The sequence below is a fragment of the Meleagris gallopavo genome, chromosome 26 (assembly GCF_000146605.3).
Source record: "Meleagris gallopavo isolate NT-WF06-2002-E0010 breed Aviagen turkey brand Nicholas breeding stock chromosome 26, Turkey_5.1, whole genome shotgun sequence".
In the NCBI taxonomy this organism is placed as follows: Eukaryota; Metazoa; Chordata; class Aves; order Galliformes; family Phasianidae; genus Meleagris; species Meleagris gallopavo.
This window is the reverse complement of record NC_015036.2, coordinates 3,164,497-3,184,480: the sequence shown is the minus strand read 5'-3', so window position 1 is coordinate 3,184,480 and position 19,984 is coordinate 3,164,497. Positions and strand designations below refer to the sequence as shown.

Sequence of the window (19,984 nt, the reverse complement as noted above, 5' to 3'; positions counted from 1 at the left end):
CCGCCGTAACCATGGCGACGGCGCGGCCCAGCCCACTGCGACCGGGGGGTGCTGGGGGAGGGCAGCGTAGAGACGGGCTGCTCCCAGCCCACCCTTAACTCCGGTATCCGATCCAGGGTTGCAGATGATTTAGGAAGGCTTTAATGGAAGGAAATTAACCAGAAGCGTTCGTGTGCTTTTCACTGCGTTGCACCAGCCTAAGGAGTTGGGTAAAGGGAGCACACACTGCTTCTTGTACCTCTCTGCAGCTGTCAGATGGCTCTTTGCCTTTGTTTTGCTTTGTTTTTAGCTCTGCTTTCTTTTCCACGATCTGTTTTGTGCATGATTAGCTTTGTTACCAATAATACATCACTCTAAGGAAAATTTCATTAAAAAGTCATGCATTCCTTGGTATTAACCCGTGCCATGGGTGAGGATAAACGTTTTAACTGTAGATCACTGCCACAACTCCTAACTAACACAAACATCTTCACCGACTGTGTGGCCTGCTTCGTTCACTTTCCTGTTTTCCAAACACAGGGTTGGTGTAAACCATCAGTGTCCAGCACAGCATGAACGCCTCCGATACGGAATACGTTACGGTTTCTTCTCCATACACTTTCCACGTGAGTAAGGAATGCTTTCCTCAGAGTGAGCTCACGCAACCAAGCTTTCATCCTGCAAGTTGGAAAAGGCCACCTGCAGGTGAAGGGAGCATTGACTCAGAGCTGCATGACTGTCAGGACTCCGACTGTGAAAGCCTTGTTCTGGAAAGGCAGTATCAGTTAGAGCTCCAGCAACGGATTCGTGCTAATGACGAGCTGGTAGGACTGAGTGCTGGGCAGCTGGAGAATGACAGCTTAGAGGAAGAAGATAGCTTGGAGAAGACGAGTTCAGAGGAGCAAGAAGGAGCTAGGTATGTCACAGTGCAGTATACACACTGAGTACGAAAGAAAGAGAATGATGGAAGGTAAGGCATAGGTTTTCAGTAGATGAGTGTGGTTGTTCTAACCCTTGAAAGCCTCAGGATACACGTTACCTCTTCAAAACCAACTTAGATCACTGAAGTGCTATTAAGGACACCCAAGGACCAAGTAATATGCACAACTACTGTTGTGTCTTATCCACATTCGTAATCATTATACCCATTTCTCCTGCTGTTGATCACATTGGCTACAACACCAGTGAGGTTAAGATGGAGAGAAAACATCCCTCACAGATTTTATAGGCTCTAGGCTCTGCATACAGATGTTCATACTACAAGCCCTTTCATTTCTGTCTAAAACAGGCAAGCAGGAAGGTACGAAGTGGCAAATGGTTTGTGTGGCGTTTTTGAGAACATGGGGGAGAGGAGTTCAGGAGCTGGAATTGGGGAGAAAGAAAAGAAAACACAGAGAAAACACATCCTCCTTTCATTTCCTGCAAAAAGATCCATGCTGAGCAAACTAGGTCACTGTCTGTAAGAAAACATAAAGGCAAAAGCTGATAGGTTGAAAAAACAGTTTTGTTCTTAAAGCTGCATAAATCTAAAATTTAAGTGTTACCATCATTAAACATTCTTTAGGAAAGCATTAACTTGCTACATAAATAAAATCAAATTTGCTGTCTTATGCATGAAAGGTTTAACACTATAAATTGGGAATAATTCTCAAGTTTATGGGGATTAAATTAAACCTGAAGTAATAATAATGTGCAGTTTCAATTTAATTGTCTACTTAAAATAAAGTGGCAAACAAATGAAGACTAAATGATTAATAGCATGCTTTTATTCACGTCCTCAACAGGCAAAATGGCCAGTTACTGAACATTTTATTGTGAGTGCAAATGATGTTAATTGTACTAGAAACATGCTCTAATTTTTAGTAATTTTTTTGACTGAATACTATGCTGAATGTGGGGCTCTTCATTAAATGGAAATTTGATTTTATTTTGTTTGAACTTAGCCTAGCAAGTACTCAAATACAGTCCATTAACCAGAGCAAATATCACAGCATATGCATATGAACCCCCCTCTCTACATCCATTACTAACCTCGGAATTTGAAGAGGAAATGCTGCAGCTGTTGTCTACGTACCACACTTTTGTTGTTGAGTACAGAGTCCATCTAACCTTTATATCAAGTTGGGGGGAGGAATAAAAGGTGCACTTCTTGTCTGCAGATGATTAGAGATGAAGGAGCTCTTCACACTCATTTTGTTCCCGTGTGCTGACCTGGCCTGCATAATCTTGTTGAGCTGCTGTGCACACATTTCAGCACAATAGAACTCTCTACCATTATACTCTGCTATTTGAATCATTACAATTATATCAAATATTTCTATATTCATTTCAAAATATAGCCACATATTTTTGTTTACCTGCAGTGTATGACAACTACAAATAATAATATTTTCACTGGTGTAAATCATCTCCAGTATACAGGATACCATCATGCTTATCTGAAATGAAAAGCACTGCTAGAGAAACAGACTTTTTTATTACTTAGAAGCCTCTTGAAATACTGATATATACTTAACCAGTTGAGAAAGAAGGAATAAATGATTTGTGGAAGTGTTAATATGATGGCTATGCTGCAGTTTAGAGAATTCAGCTTAGGCAGTTATTATTGGTTCTACTGAGATTTGAGAGTAGAATCTTAGCAGGTACATCACTTTTGTTTTACAAAGCAGTCTGTGTTTTGTATGTGGCATCATCAGAATGGAAACAATAAGATGCAGCTGTTTTATCTTTTAGCTGATTCTGCTAGTGCTTATAATATCCATGCCAAATTTAGGATCAAGGTTGTATACCACTGTGATCTGAATGTTAGGCCAATTAAAACTGATAATGGAAATTAAAGATGAAAAGGAGGTCCTGCCTAAATTTTATACTCAAACGTGTTTTATAAAACTCTTCTGGTCTTGGTCCCACAATTGGCCCCACTGTGCGCACTGAACTGGTGTGGTTGGTTGTGTTTGCAGAACACTGGCAGGCTCAAATTGTACACTGAGAAATGTAGAATGTATGCAATTTATACATGAATAACTTTATATTTCTGTTTTAAATAGGGAGCAGCAGCCTGTAGACAAATATTTCAGCCTAAAGTACAATCCTAACTGGAAGAACACAAAAGAAGCAGTGGAATTTTCTGAAGTAGAAAAAACACACCACGTTGCTGAAGGAGGCAGTGTGGACCTTTCCCAAGATTCATTTTACCTCCATTCCAGTGTCTCCTCAGGAGAAAAGAATCAACAGGAGGCAAAGTTTCAGGAGTCATTCTCTGAGTTTGGTACAGAATTACTAAGCTTTCATGAGCCAAATGCCTTCATCTGCAGTGAACCTTTTAGGTTACATACCAGAGGGAATGAATCTTCAGATGGCTATTATTTCAAAGATAGTCTTAGTACATACAGCAGTGCTTTTTCTCTTCGGATTCCAGAAGATCGACCTCAAAGAGCAAAAAAAGATTTTGTGGAAAAAAACAAGCGGACTTTAGGATTGCGTACAGACAAGAACAAATCCTATCTTCAGTTGCATGGCAAAAAGCAGGAAGTTATTCAAGAGCAGGTAGGTAACTTTGGCAAGTTCTAACTGCTATAAACCAAAGCCTGCTGTTGAAATAGAGTATCTATATGGTCTTACAGGTTTGCACGAGGCTATCATGCAACTTAGAACTTAACAATTTCCTATGAGAATCTGATTCACCTATCGGTGCTACGTATATTCCTGGCCATGAAGCATCTGCATCATCATGGAGGCAACCTCTCAGTATTCCTGAAAGAAATGCTGTCTTCTTTCCCATAGATTCTACATCATACCTTATTTTTAGGAGCATCAGATTTTCCTCAGCTTGGCTGACATGAATTTGGTAATACCCTGCTTTCATGGGCTCATCACTGTCGTTTAGTGTCACACATTTAGGAGAATCCAGAAAAGATGTGAATTTGAGTGGTCAGGCAACCCATTACCCTACTTGCTTTCTCACCCAGACCAAACCTGGTATTTGGAATCAATCAGTAAGTACTTGTAATATGTTGTAATTGGGTTACAAGGGTTTGGCCTTCTTATGATTGACTGTGAAATGTCAAACACTGCATTAAGGATTAAGTGGAAATGTAATAACAGTTCCTAATGAGCAATTATACAAGAGTCTGTTGCTTTTACTTGCTGCACATCATGCATAATGACAATATGGAAGTCACTGAATCACTCTATGAGTTACAGGGCAGAAAATCATTCACTTGCAAAACTAGAAACTTGTGACACGTTTTTTTTTTTGTGGCTAATGAGTGGTTGACACAACACTAGAGGGCATCTGCCGACTGTATTACAATGCAAGCAACAGTGGACATGCTCTTTTCTCTCAGAGCTGTTAAAAGCACTTGTTTTTTTCAGTTATAATTTACTAGATGGTAAAAATAATTAGCATAGATGGCTGCTAATTAAAGTTGTGTTGATATGATTATGTTTACTATATGGGGAATTCTTAAAATGATTCATATGTAAGCATTGGAGCCGGGAATCAGGACTTTGTAGCACAGATGCTTTCTGTAGTAGGAAAAAACAACAGCAACAAACCCAACACTGCTAAAATCAGGACTGTATGCCAAAATTACCTGGCTGAGGTAGCCATCAGCCTACAACATCGGTAAGCATTTTCCATTTATTATCTTCCTGTTGCAATAATCTCACTTAGCCTAACTTCCCTGTATATTTTTTAATTATAACATCTGTATATTCACTGATTATACACACAGGAAGGAATACTTACCTTTCTTGTTCTTAATCAAGACACCCATTCCTTCATCTTGTTGGAGGAGTGCATGAAGGCCTGGTAGGAGCATCTTGTTGACCAGAGCTGGCCCTTTGTCTCAAGGCTGGTGATTCTCAACTCAGCAATTAAGTCTTCTCAATTAGGCCAGCCACCTTACCTGGAAAACTATTAGAAATGCAAAACCAGCATTTTTATTCTCTGCAAAGAGAAGCCAACAAACCATGTGCAGCCTTCTGGAAACGTGGAACACATTCTGAATGCAGTTTTATCCTATACTGGATTATTTTTGAGCTTTTAAGGACTTTGAAGCTTTTTTACTGGTGTAACTGCTGTTAGGTGTTGGGCACTGTGGAAATTGATAGTTGTGGACACTTGAAATAAGTACACTGCATACAAGTTTATTCAATTGATGTAGTATCATGTAAAATATTTGCAGCCTTATTCTTGCAGAATTTACTGGTGTTACCTCTGCATACGGACAGCAGGCTGTATGTACCAAAACATACTATAAATGTCTGTTGATCCGTATATTTCCTAATTTATTCAGCATTTTATAAAGCATCAAGTTCTTTGCATTGTTGCCTGATGACAAATTTCAGGGAGGGAGAGAAAGAGAGGCAGACAGAGAGAAGTAGCAGCCAAATCTAGCTCAGCTGTACTCAATATGAGTTGCTTTCCTACCTACAAGCCCCTTACTTCAAAGCAAGGAACATAATGTACAATTTTTTAATGGCTCTAGACCAAGGCACTCAGACTCTCTGTGCACTGCGCCTTACCTCAGTGTAAACACCTAATCAAGATTGCCTGCGCTACAACAATAGCAGCCAAATGCAATTCGAGAACCACAAGCCTTTGAAGTCCTCGCTGCAAAGGCCGGTTTTCTAGTCTGGGATAATGACATGCCATGATTGCTGTCTTTGTTGTATCTTTTCAGTAGAGAAGCAATTATGGGCCTCAATTTAACAGAATAGGCATTACACAGCTTATGATGCTCAAAATGCAATTTCATTTGATCATTTTCTCAATTTGATTGGTATTAATAGAATAGTTCACAAAAAAATGCTGGCAGAGGTTGTGTCCTGTTCCTCTTTCAAAGAGATAATGTAGAAGTATGCTTTACCTGCCCAGTAAACCATCAATACAGTGAGGCAGTCGGTTCCACCAAAAACATCTTGCTGACTGCCAAGCTGCATCTGTCCCTGGTTCAGGAAACCTATGTGGTAACTTTCAATTTGTTAACTTATCTAGTGACAGCTAAAAGAATCTGCATAGACACTTGGGGCAGCAAGTTCACCTGAAAGCTCAGCAATAGACCCTGCCTGCCTTTTTCTAGTTCTCCCAATCTCTCAACTCCTAAAATGCAATTTTCTTTTCCTCCCTTCTGTCCAAAAGTAAAGGAATACTCCCTGCTATCCTATAACTGTTAATGGTGTTTGTTTGTTTGTTTTCCTTGCTTTTCATTTATTTTTTTCAGCTTTTCATTTTCTTGTTATCTATTTATATAATACCTCACTTTACTATTTGAGCTTTACTACGAGTCAAATTGTTTCTCATCCACCTCCAAAACTTTTAGACCCTTTATTCTGACTAGGCTATATTAGCATGTGGTCATAAACATTCTATTTTTTTTAGGTTGCAGATACTAAAACTGTTGATGAGGAACCAGCTCAGAGTGCCTTGCCATACCCAAACATGAAAATGCACCCCGAAGACAAATGGTACCTGAATTCACAGCAGCTCAAGGTTCCTTTTTGATAGAACACAGTAATTGAAATGTATTTGTCAAAACATGCAAGTTTGACTGTTTCAAGCTGTAAGGTCATTACTTTGAGAGTACAAATTAATTACTTTAAATTCTTAGGTGTAAATCTGCACATCGTGACAAGGATGTAGCTTATTCTGCACATTGTTGTATTTCCTCGGTTGTGAGGATTCTGAGCTAGAACTCAACTGCTGTTGCGTTATTTGTCCCATAAACGCCCAGCAAACATCAAGGGGTGGCCATAAAGAGTGTTACAAGTAGAAGCTGCAGTAACCTACTGCATACACATAAGCATATAGATCTATTTCACGCTGGGCTTTCAAACCAATACGACAGGATAGCCTTTGGAGCAGTGAAGAGACCAGGTTGTCATCACTGGTGGGAAAAAAAACAAGGATTTCAGAACCAGAAATTCAAACTAACTGGAATTATTGTTAACAAACCTAGTAAATGTCCTTGCATTAAATTTGAAGTAGTTCAGCAGACTGTTCAAATTCCTCACTGTTCGCTTAAGAGTTGAAGCTGAATTTTTATAAAGAGCAAACAAGATTTTATGCTGCTGTTTGTATTAAGAGACATGCTTTAAATTTGAAGTTTCAGAATGAGAGGTATTTCACAGGGCTCCTCATTCCATTTAAATGGGAAAACATTGGCCTGGTCTCATTTTGGCAGTAGCTCATGCTTTCCACCATTGGCACAGTAAGGCAGAGCACTAATCATTGCAGCAGAGGTCGAGTTAACAAATCATCATCTTGGCACCAGGAGTCAGGATTCCCCAGCGCTAAAGCTTTCACCAAAACATGCTTCTCTGTATGTGGATTTAATACCTACCATTAAGTAGTTATTCTGAGTGCATATGTTATGCAGTAGTTGCAAGTGTTGCTAACAAAAGAACCCTAGAGAGACAGGAGGATGAAATGGAGGATTGTAGTGCTGACGAAGATTAAATGGACTGAGAATGGATTTGTGTATTACCTAGAAGGAAAGCCATGCCTTTCCTCAAAATGGGCAACACAGGATGCTGTAATTGGAAAGCAGTGAATAAACCCCAGTTTTAGAGAGTGTTGGTTTAGCTGAATACAGTAGTCCTGGTGTGCTTAAATTCTTGATTTTTTCTTATCATCTAGATAATGTTTTTCAAGACACAGGATAGGGAGGAGTGCTTGGTTTAGAAGTGAAATCATTTAAATCATTGACATAAGTTTGTTTCTGTTGTGGACCAATCTAACAGGGTGCATATAGCCATCTTTTTATGAAATTTGGTACAATTTACTTTAAAAGACAAGAACTGATTTGATTTCTGAAACGTTTTCCCTGGGTGGCTGACAGTGAGCTACCTCTTGTCTACAGGGTTCAAAATAGTCGTCTGTCTAATTAAGGGCACCTGGTTTTGCACCTCCTTCAGATAAAGCTCCCTCACTCAGTATTTACCAGAGCATCATTTCTCAGATATGTTCTGTAAGGACCCATTTTTTTTTCAGTGCTCTGCTTCAGAACTTGTCTCAGACCACTAAGCAGTGCTTTAAAGTTGCATTATGCATTGTCCCTCAGCACCTGAATGACATTTATAGTGCTGTTCACAAATAGAGGTGCATACTTCTTTTAAATTTTGGATTAAGTCTAGCCAGGCCATCAGCTGTTATAGCCACAAGTATAATGACTGACTCAGGGTTACATCATTATACCTCGGTCTCTTTAAGGGTCCTTCCACCAGGATGTGTTTCCTTAAGCCAAAACCTTACAAATACCACAAAGTGAAACTGTTGTCCTACCATTCCGGACCTTAGGAAACAGATGTTTTCCCTTTAACATGTCACCCTATGCTAAAAGTTCACTTTTAACATTAATTTTCACCCAGGTATTCATTCAGCCCTACACAACATTGCTGTAACTCCTTTCAGGTTGAGACTGTGGGTATTGTAACAGGCAAATTATCTATACACTTGCATATTGTTGATCATAATAAACATATAAAAGAGCAACCACTGAAATCAACTCCACTTTTGATAACTTGTTTTAGGATCACCAGAACAAGTGGTCCCAAAGAAACAAAGTAAAGTCCAACCAGAATCTCGAAGGAAGGGCTTGTTCAAAGAGTGATAACCATCAGCAGGCAGGAAGACCAGCAAAACCAAAGTCTTGGCACTACAGGCAATACCAGATGTCAGAATTTCAGACTGCTCCCCTGCAGGCAGTGGAACAAGTCAACAGCAATGCACTGCAGAAGTGCCCAAATCCTTCTGTTGGCCCTGACACCAATACAGCAGCAAATTCAGATACTTGCTTAAATAATTTCCCAGCATGTACTAGCAAGAACAACAAGAATTACCAGCATGATCGTCCAAAAGGACTTCCACATGGCCAGCAACATTTATACAACCATGCCACTGTGCCATTTTTCCCAAGAGATGGCAGTACCAGTGCTCAAGCACATCCAAATCTAAAGAAGAGTTCATCTACTTTTAATGCTAACTATCAAGAAATGGCAAAGGATCAAGTATTGCTTCAGGATTGCAAAAGACAAATTTATGCTACCAGTAGTTTATGGTAAGTATGTGTGCTGAAACTATGTCCTGATAACACTTGGATAAAGAAAATTGGTTTTTTTTACGGTTCAAAAGACAAAATGATTTGGTTCAAACCTACCTCTATAGATTACTACTAACTTAAAATTCATTCTAACTATTGATTTTCTATGGGTTACTGGAAAGGGACAGTTCTAGACTTCATGCTCTCTTGCATACAGAATTTTCCACAGTTGAAAGTTTTCCCCTAAAGGCTAGAGGGGGAAGTTTGAAAAGCAGATGGTGAAGAGTACTGTGCATAAACTTAAGTCTAGGGCTATCTGCATAGAGTTATATCAAAACTTGCCCTGTAGAGTCATTCTAGCACCAATTCTGGCCTGTCACACAAGTTTTGAAAGTTGTCCCTATTTGCCATCATGAATAGACAGACACATTTTGGCTGATTTTGTGAGAGTTTGCTGATTGCTGTAGGAGGTAATCATTTTTGTGCACAAGTTCTGGAAACAAAGACTGGACAGTGTTGACATGGTAAAGGGCATGAAAGTCTAAAATCAGCTATGTAGAATTTCAGGTAGACAAATCATTAATTATTTCAATACTCAGCAGGCATGATCCAAAGCCCTTTAAAGGCAGTTTTTGTTGACTTAAGCTAGCTTTACATAAGGCTGAACATTTCCCCATCTAATTTTTTTCCGTTCACATGACTCAATTTCTATGAACTTGGATGCAAGCAAAGTCAGTCACTGTGAGATTCCCACATGTCCATTTTCTTGTTCCCCTTAGCTTCTGTGAGTCAAGATCATTCTTTGTACAGATGATTTATTATACTATTTGCTGTATACAAATAACAATTTTTTTTCTTTTTTTTGAGGCCTTCCCAAGCTTCTGTTCACAGTTCACCAGCAGCCTTTTGTACAGCCTTCCAGCAACAAACCATGGAGCAACAGTACCAAGAAATGTCTTGTTTGAGAGAAGCTGATGACTTGCACTTGTTCAGCCCACTTCCACCTCTAATACCCCACAGAGAAAGTGATTCAGAGGTAGATTCAGAGAGAGGTGAAGGAAATCAAGTGAAAATAAGTCGAAGCAACTCTGAAGGTTATCTCATGCAAATGGAAAAGCAAAAACAGCGTAAAGTCTGCAAGAAGGTAAGCAAATAGATGTAGATTAGAGAACTGTACATTTCTACTTTCTCCACTGATTAATATTTTCTTTTTCTTGATAACCCAGAGATCTTCTCTAAAAATAAGAAAGGGAAGGAGAAATGAGAACTTTTTCATTCTTACAGAGAGAAAGCACATGAACGTACGATGACTTGCCTAGAGCATTAAAAATGAAGGAATAAAGGTAGAAACAGACACTGAAGATGAAGACATTTACTGGTGTTTTTTCTGACCAAATCATTTTAATCTAGAGAGCGAGGTAGTTCACCACCTCTCCCTCCATTACTTTGAGACTTGATTATCTCTAAGAACACACAGAACAGTGTTTGTCCTTTTGGGTAACCAGTGATAAAATGATTTAGAATAAAGCTGTTTGTATAAAGCAGCAGGTAGCCAGGCTTCAGATCTGAACAAACCATTATCCTGGTCATGCTCATTTGCTATCCGACACAAATCTCTTGGTTTCCAAGGGAATCAAACTGAACAAGACCAAACTTAGAGGATTTGTAAGGCTAACAGCATAAACATTATTACAGGTCTGCTGACAATCCCACTGTGGTCCTTATTAAAACCTGCTTCCTTTTGTTTTTCCTGTGTGTTCAGATTTCATACTGTAACCAGTTACGCAGATGCAGTGGAGCAGCATAGGGGTATCCCTGTGCATCCATGACAAATTAAATGTTTAAGAAGTTAGCTCCACATTTCAGGGCAGACAAACTAAGCTGGAGTAATTACTCATGTGCTTCATCTAGGAGGCAATTTGTGTATTGCTGCTTGAATGCCTCTAAGAAGAATTAGTTGGACTACAATCAGAACTGAAGAGCAGATTTCCTTCCCTTTCTGATCCCCTGAGTTCAAAACATCATTTTTGTCCTGTATTTTCAGTAGCTTTCTCACACTTTGTGTGTGAGGAATGCCACAAGAATACAACTCTCTAGGTCTCACAGACCTTTTTGTAATAAACAAATGCAGTCCTACTCATTGCATGCACATTTTGGATTTGAAAATACAGAGTGCTCACTCACTTCTGGCATATCACAGAAGAGAAGCAATAGCTGATACGAACATCACATCAAATAGAAGTTTAAATGCTTGGGTTTAGTTTCTTTGCAGTTGAATTTAACTTGAAAATGTGCACATTTCTTTTACATACTGAAATTTCTTACTCTTTCTGCATTACTTTGTGGCTGACCATCTTGAGTTCTCCCTGACAATTTCTTAACATACATTCAATCTTAAAAAATTAACCAAGTCTTCTCAAAAGAGAGCTTGAAAAATTCTCCATAGTAAAGTCTCAAAGAGTTCAAATGGCATCACTTGTCTTCCCTGTGCATTTGTAGAACTTCCTGTGCTGCAAGGCACATATGTTTCAACAGCCAGGCAACAATTTTTACATTGCAGTTTGAGAACAAAGAAAGGTTACTATAACAAATAATAGATGCCTAATTTTTTTTGCCACTAAAGTCAGGCATTTTTGTCTGCTTCTCTTATAAAAGTTTCTTTGCAATTTCATTCTGATAACTGCCAGATGGGTCACTTTCACCCATTTAAAGCTCACATAATGTCATTTTTGACTGAGAAAGCATGGCTTTGTAATTTGGATGATTGGTAATTACCCATCTAGATTCAAAGGAAATGCAGAATAATTTGATTTCCACAATTACCTCAATCTTTCTTTTTGGTCACTTAGAATTCTTGAAATGAGACATGGCAGAGGTAACACTCAGACTGCAAGTTGAATCCTGCTCTTGAGTTTGGTGTCCACTACAAGACTGATTTAATTATGCTTTATATCAATGGAATAGTGTGTATATATATATTATATAAAGGAAAATCTGTCACTGAGGTGTGTTTTGCAGCCATATAGCTCAAAAGCCTGTATCAATCTGGATGTAAAGCTTGGAGGCCTTGGACCTGACTATGAAGCAATCAAGGAAAAAGTAAGTGGTCCCCATCTTAACACTCTGCTTTTCAGTTGAGCAAAGTGAACTTTGGCAGGGGAGAATGACAGAGAAGTTATCACTGAGAAACAGTTTGTGTTTGCCTTTGTGTGCTTGACTCTAGGTCTAGCTTAAGATCATAAGGAGAGATTTCAAATAGAAGGGAAGATAACTGTAATGTGGGTCATTTCAGCCCTCTGAACAGACATTAGCTCAACAGGAGTAGCTGGAGATCGTATACTCACATGGCTGAGTTGCGCTGACATTCCCAGTGTAAAAGATGTTATTTCCTAACCTTGAAAGTGGAAGTCAAAGAAGATATAAGTGGTATAAACATGAGAAGAAAACAGCTGGGTGAACTTGACTTGCTATTAAGCTAGTGCCAGGTATCATTCCCCCGTTGAAATGAAAACAGGGTTTGAGGCAAGTGTCAGTTGGTATCATTTGACCTGTTTTCCTCTGGTAGCACTGTGTATCTAAAGTGCTGCAAGCTCTATACTCCATGCTTTGAGACTATTAATCTGATAACATTTTGACATTCTCTAGAGAAAGCTTGTAGGACAGCAGGAAGCAAGTATGATAAAATGATCATCCTTTTGGGGTCATTTCCTCTGATTTCCTCAGCCTTCCCATATATGAGAGAGATTAGAGATCTCAGATTGGAATGGACTGAGCCTGGGACACAGTGTGTCTTTAACAGCTCCATAACACTTGTGGAGCCTGGCGTGCTGATGTGGTATTATTGCAATGAAAGGAAATCACTGGCATTGGCTGCTAACTGGAGCAAGGTAGAGCACACTGCTGAATTTGAGCATAATGAATTGCTGGAAACATAAAGAGACAGAGTATCAGTTAAGTAAATGAAGCGTGTCATTCAGGGCCTCAAAAGCCAACAGAGATTTTGAAAATCATTGCAAAAGCTGAAGATATTAGCAGAGCCATTTTAGAACAGAACTGATGCATTGAAACATTCAGACGAAAGACACGTTGCATTTCAGTTGAGCTCTATCCTCAACATTGTCCGAGAAAAAGCTCTTAAAAGTGAAGAATGACTAAAAAACTCATCAGGGTTTCCTGTTGTGTTCTGCTGAGGAATGATCAATACCTCAGCCAGCTTAAATAGCAACAGGGAAACAAACAGAAGACTCCAGTGGAAAAAGGTATTTCACTGATGGCTCCATGTTTATCATACACCTTGTTTCTTTTGTCAGAAGGAGAAGTTAAAGCAACAGAAGGAATATGCACAGAGAATTAAGGAGCACAACATGAAAAACATTGCTTTGGTTCAGAGGTTACCTACAAAACCCCAGGTCATATCTTCAGTGTCAAGACAGAAGGTAAGGGCAGAGTTCTCATCAGATGTTCACAGGGAATGATTCTGGACTTTACACGCAGAAAAAGGAAGGCAGGCATGAAAAATGAAGGAGAGCAGGACCCCTACAGGAACACTATCCAGCACAGCACACTCTTAACTTCACATCCATGGTAGAGGCCATGCTAACTGCAGAGTGCACTCTTCTGATGGACCACAGATACCCACTTATTAGTCTATTATCCACCTGCCTGTCAGTCTCAATCACAACTCTTTGCACTTCAGTTGCATAGCTACAGTAATTGGCCTTATTTTTCAAGCCCATACAACATTACTTTAGCCTTCACTGTCCTTCAGGAGTAACCTAAATGAGCAACAGCTGACTGTGTGACAGTAGCATACACAAAGGGAGTCCCTTTTCCGTCTTGCAGAAAGTAATAAAGCTGTGAAAATAGTTTGTATGCTATCAGATCAGTTCTGCAGCAGCTCCCTGGTATGATGCTGAAAACACAGCAGATATTTCTCTGGGGTGATGAATGACAACTCTCATAGAAAGAAGTTTTTCATTTTACTATCAGTTGAATTCCTCAGTTCCATGCATTCATTTTCAGATCATGTAAACCACGAAGAGGTGAAACTGCATTCCCTACACATCAGAAGGGCTTTGGATTCCTTCAGAAGACTTTATTCCACATCATTTGTGGCCTTTCAGTACATCAGTTTCTTAACATTTGTCATTTGAATGCTCAGTTTCTGTCCTTGGCACATTAACCCGTGGAACACCCTGCAACATATGGCTGAGAATAAGAGCTTAATGGGATTGAAAGAAGTGATGTTTAGCAACTGTACTAGTGCTGCTTTATGTTTTTTTTAAAGGAAAACCAGTATGGTTCTTTGTATAAGATAGCCTCCAGTGGTAAATGTCAGGAAGCAAATCTTGTGGTGCATTATTTTGCCTATAGCAGAGGCTTCTTGCAGTTGCTACTGAAGCAACTAATGCGGAACACTGTCAAAAATAAAAGATCAGGAATTAGGGGAACTTCTAATTTGACTCAACAAAGAAACAACCACATTTTCTTGAAGTGTTGGACAGGTTTTCTCTTAATCACACTTTCCCCAATCTTCATGTTTTTAGGCACTGGAATATGCAAAGAAGATTCCTAAACCGAAGACTTTCACAGCAAGGCAATCAGATGAAGAGGTGAAAGAGGAAAGAGTTCTGCTACCAACTTTAAAAGGAGACAGTTTACCTCCAATTACATCTTTGGAAACTTTACAAAGCAGACATGAGAAGGAGAAGCAAGTTGTAGCTGCTTTCAGAACCCTTCATATCCTATAACTATCTTGAAATGATATCTGCAAGGCAAAAATATTGGGCCTGTTTAATTATGAACTGTAACATTCACACATTGATTTGCCATTCCATTCAAATATAAATTGCTTTAAGTTTCATCAGTTTAAAGTTTTAGAATCAGTTGTACTAAATCTTGAAGAAGTAAATAGTAACATAGGTAGCATTTTAAGTGTGCTCATCTGTTTTCTAGTTTTTTCCCTTGCTGAGATGCTTTTCTGAATTTTGGTTGGACTCGAAGGCCTTCTCCAACCTGAGCAATTCTATGATTTGATTTTGCAGGCAGAAGTTTGTTGTACATCATCTTGGGGGGAAACTTGGCAGAAGAAGCATCTTGAATGTGGAAAAGCAGGTCAGGTTGAAGGGAGTGTTTTGCATATCAAAGTCCAGCTGTGTTCACCTGCCCTGCAGCCTGTGGGACAGGACTGTCCTCTGCTCCATCCTACTTTCTTCTCCCCTTTGGGATCTTCAGCACTCGGCCCCTCTTGATGGCACCTGCATGCTGAGGTACAATCCACCCAGCTAGGCTGGTTGTTTCCATGCATTTCCTACTTTTCTACTTTTATTTTTTAACTAAATAGTAACACTTGGAAGCATTTCTGGTTAGAGAACCTCAATTTGTTGTTTCTGCTTAAAAGTGATAATCCCCCCCTTAATACAAACCTCAAGTACCTATTTTAATGAAACCTTCAGATGAATATCAAAGAGCTATTTACTCGTATCTAATATTTTAATTAGATTATATTCTCAATTTAACCCATTAAACCCCCTTTGATGATCTCCATGTTTAGTGTTTAGCCCCAGATGCTGGAGGTAATGAATATTGGACCTTTGGTTTAATGAGAACTTCTGCCTTTCCAGCCTGACTCCCTTTGTATCCCCCTTTTTTATTTTCTGAGCTATAGAATTCAGTTAATTGAAGAAGTCTCTTACCACCACACATTAAGGAACCTAAATTAGCATCCCTTTTCTGATTAGAAAATGCAAGCAGACATTCTCTCTTTGATCTGAGGATTGAGTTGAAGTAGGCAACAGCTCCCTGAAAAATGAGCTGATGGCCTTATTATTTGGCTGACATGCAGATGCGTCCATGTGGTGCAAAATGCTTAATGTCTTAATTGATCACCTTCCTCCCTATCTGTCATCTCACTACCTTGTAGAGCTCCCATAAATTAGGATGACCTTTGTGGGTAGGCGGTGTGGGTTCTGGTTTTGTTTTCTTAAATAAAACAACAAACTTTGAAGAAATATTTAAGTACTAAATCTGTTCATGTTTATATGATGCTGCTTTTTGGGGGGGATATATATATATATCATACATACATACATATATATATATATATTTATTTTTTTTTTAAGTTTCTGATCATGATCATCTCACAAACCATTTGGAAAGCACTGTATTTTTTTCCCCCAGGAAAAGACATTATTTGCAGCGTATGTGCAAAGAAAATCTTTTGATCTACCTCAATACTAATGCAAATTCTTCCTGCACCTAACAGATATGGTGGCACAAAAAGGGACCATACAAGTAAATGATGAGCATCCATCTGCTTAAAAGCAAAGGCCAAAACTTAATGTCTTTCAAATTAGGAAGGCGAGGAATTTAAATAAGAAATAGGCTTTGAATTTTGCATTAAGTATTCAGAGAGAGATTTAGTTGGAGTAGAACCTGTCTGCTGTAGCCTCATGGCTGCAGCACAGCTATTTGCAAAGCCTGGTGTTATTCACCACGTGCACAGGCTGCCTTTATAGGGGCAGAAGTGTATTTGTGTTCACCATACAATGGAAATTCTCAACACTCACTTGGCAGGCCTCTTCTACTTGCCACCATTCCTTATGTTTTAGATTGGGAAAGTATAGAAAATAATTATTTGACTCCAAGTCAGGAAGGCAAACTGGGTAGTTCTGATACGTGGAATCATTCAAAGCTTTCATGATATCTATACCAAATGAGAGACCCCTGGGTAGTGTCACCTGTCAGCCTTCTGAAAACAAAAGTCTGATCTTTCTGAGCTTTTGGGTCTTTCCTCTGAAACACATCACTCTGAGATGGAGGTTGCAATGAATTCTGGATTCCCTTGTTCCCCCTCTTCCCTGAAATATGGGAGGCCTTGGAAGGACTCAGGGGAGCTCCAGCTTTACAAGGAGGCTGGGAGGTGCACGAGAAGAGGCAGGGGTGTGAAGAAAGGACTGATTTTGGTGGCTGCCTTCATGGTGTGAGGAACAGCTCTAGAAGCACAAAGTCACAGTGATGGCTGAACACAGGGAATCTCCTCCGGTGACAGCTGGCAAGGGTGAGGTAAAGCAGCCTGCCTGACACAGGAGCCTGCTTTGAGCAGAAATGATGCTGAGCCAAAAACCTGGATAGAGCAGGTGATAAAGAAGCATCCAGCAGCTCAGCAAGAGCTTCGTGCAATGGGCAGCTGCAGGTAACACCATGGAGCTGCTGCTCTGTGTGTCACTAGGAGCAATTCAGGGCTTGTTGCAGCAGTGACAGCAAAGCCACTGTGCTGCACAACAGTGGGGAACATGGAGTCTTCAGGAGAGCAAGGTGAGCTGTCTCAGCAAAAGCCAAGCGAAGGGGAGCACAGAATTCAGACAATTTTGCTCCTGGAAACTCAGAAACATCTATCAGAGAATTAAAACCAACTTCTGCCTTGAAGGACTCTGCAGACTGAAAGGGCACTGCAATTGTTGCTGAGATCACCCTTCCTTCTCTTAATCATACTCTCTATATCCACCTGCCTTTATCACCAGGTGCAACTGCTGCAGCAACACATCGGCAGCTGTGGTCATCCCATAGAAGTTCCAGCAGTGGAGCTACAGGTGTTTCATCTAAGCTTATTACAAGACAAATCCAAGGCAGAAATAAGCCACCTTTAAGCTGAGTAAGACCATCCCAGCAGAAACCTGCAATTAATTAGGGTGATGCTGTTTGTTACTGCGACTGGAGAGGAGGAACAAACTCACCATCAGTTCAGGAGGCTGCAATGCTTTGTGCCCGCAGTGCTGTGGTCAGCATCCTGCTCACCTCCCCCAGCCCTCTTCTGGACCACCTGCAGAAGCTTCAGGTTGCCAATGGAAAGAAATCACACTGCCCATTACCCAGCAGAGAGAAGGAAGGAGAGGAGGATGTAGAAAGGAATTCACACTGCTCTCACTGTGCCTGACTGCTCGCTAGGTGCTGCCACAGGTTTTGATGCACTGAGTGACTGAGAACATCTGTGCTTCATAGCAAGGTTTGGTAAATAATTCTCCATCCAGCCCACATACCTGATTACGTGTGATCAGAACATGGAATGAAAAAACCTGGGTTGGGAAAGCTTCCCTTAGAAGTTACAAGCAGCAGAGGGGGAAATGTTGAACATAAGACAAACGTTAATAGGGAGATTTTATAGATCAATCTACATTGTATTTAATGACAACAACCTCAAGCATTAAGCACTTTAGTGCAAATTAGATTAACAGGGAACAATTTCATTTAAGAAACAAACACACAGAAGAATCCTGTGTTAAAATCAAGACTGCAGTGAATATCTTGAGATACGGGAGATCCACCAAGATCGATTCTTTCCTTCAAGCCTTTCCACCCGGCACTTCCCAAGCAAGGATGTGATGTGTAAAAGAAAGAAAGAAAGAAAAGCCACTTCTAAACAGCCTCGGGGGGGCACAAAGGCAGAGCAAAACCCGCAGCTCTCACTGAATAGGTCATGACCAGGAGTACTACCTCGTTTCACCGATCCTGGGAGCAAAGCTCAGCAACAGGAACACACGGCGGCTCCGCAGCGCTGCCTTCTTCCCAGGACCGCCCCCCCCCAGCACACCGTGACCTCTTCCCAAACTCTCACCCACGCCGTTCAGACGCCGCATCCCACCGCAGTGCTGCAGCCAGCCTGCAAGGAGCTGCTTCACTCTGACCCTTTCCTTCCTCTGCTTCAATCTCAGCCCGTTTTTGTACCCAAACGCCCCGTTATCGGTGCGCACCGTGCAGCATCCCGCACGGGACGGCGATTTCCCCAGGCTCGGCCGGTTCGTGTTTTGGATGGATTTGTGGCTGAGGTTATTAGCAAGGAGCGGCTTTGGTTTTAAACGTGATTTGATTTCAAGGCGTGATTATAACGTTAGTCGAGAGCGGGGAAGAAAGAGGAGGGTTCGAGATGAGGACGTTTTCATTTCAGCAGCCTAAGCACGTTGAGAAACACGCGCCCCGACCCTACAAAGGAGATGAGCACCAACTTTGGGGCGCTGGGTGCAGCGGGACACACGGGGCTGCCCAGCATCCCATCTCACACCCGGACCGTGCTGGGGCTGACAGCGGTTCTCCCAGCACCACTGCACGCCTTGCAACGGGGCGGTGCAAATACCCAAAGGACAAAGCTGCCTTCGCGTGTGCGTGCCCCGAAACTCCCTCTGCCTTTTTAATTTGCGCTCTTGTCCCATCCGAATATTTTTATATGCTTTTTATATGGCTACCAGTGTCCTCACGAGCAGCAACAGCAGCGAACGAACAGTTCTTTGCACCACGAACCACACACAAATGTACAGAAACAGGGTTTTTTTTTCCCTCTCTCCCTTTACATTCAGATGCAATTTTGTAAATGATTCCTTTCACCCCTCTCTTAAATCCTTTCCCACTAAACTGGAGGTGTTTCCATCGCTCATCTCCATGCATTTCATGGATAAACACATCCGGATGCAGCCGAAGCTTTAAGGGCTGCAAGGGGAAAGCGCTCAGGTGGAGCTTCTGAGCTCTTCGAAGTGTGATGGAGATGTGTGGCACCGCAGTGTATTTATAGATAGATAGGTAGATTGAAACGGCCATCCTGAATTATTTCTAAATACAAGGCAAAAGACACCTAGCTATTATCCATACTGAAAGCTGAGTGTTATTTTTCCCCCTCCTTTATTATTTTACATGGAAAAAAACACCAAGGGAAATCCACGGGAAGGAAGGAAGCACGCAGGTGTCAGCCTATATTCCATGTATTAATCAGGCTCACAGTTTTCCTGCACAAACCCGCGCGTCCTGTGATCCAAAATACCGCATGTAGTGCCGGCGGCACAAAAAAAAGAAAAAAAACAAAAACGTAATAAACTTACGTAATAGCATACATTATACGAAGTTATACGATACTTATTATCCTCTACTCAGCCTGCGGCCCCCAGCCACAAGAAAGACACAGCTCTTGGAGCAGG

General features: G+C 40.7%; 2 protein-coding genes across 4 annotated transcripts in view; one reads left to right on the top strand and one right to left on the bottom strand.

Annotated features, from left to right (window-relative positions):
- Positions 1 to 15: 15 nt before the first annotated feature.
- Positions 16 to 16,025, top strand: JHY (junctional cadherin complex regulator). 3 transcript variants are annotated; one of them, XM_019623019.1, is made up of 10 exons: positions 16 to 103; positions 520 to 895; positions 3,027 to 3,525; positions 6,365 to 6,475; positions 8,515 to 9,041; positions 9,891 to 10,167; positions 12,042 to 12,122; positions 13,334 to 13,459; positions 14,570 to 14,635; positions 15,068 to 16,025. In XM_019623019.1, the coding sequence occupies exons 2-10, from the start codon at positions 552 to 554 to the stop codon at positions 15,272 to 15,274; spliced, it is 2,238 nt and encodes a 745-aa protein (XP_019478564.1). In that variant the 5' UTR covers positions 16 to 103; positions 520 to 551; the 3' UTR covers positions 15,275 to 16,025. The 3 variants fall into 3 exon arrangements, with proteins under 3 accessions (XP_019478564.1, XP_019478563.1, XP_010721952.1); XM_019623018.1 differs by having other exon boundaries at positions 22 to 209; XM_010723650.2 differs by lacking the exon at positions 15,068 to 16,025 and having other exon boundaries at positions 22 to 209; positions 14,570 to 14,886.
- Positions 16,026 to 16,926: 901 nt separating this feature from the next.
- Positions 16,927 to 19,984, bottom strand: part of BSX (brain specific homeobox) — a 5,396-nt gene continuing 2,338 nt past the window's right edge. Inside the window, exon 2 of the mRNA XM_031556842.1 lies at positions 16,927 to 17,017. Coding sequence (XP_031412702.1) covers positions 16,927 to 17,017 — 91 coding nt within the window. The remainder of the gene's footprint in view (positions 17,018 to 19,984) is intronic.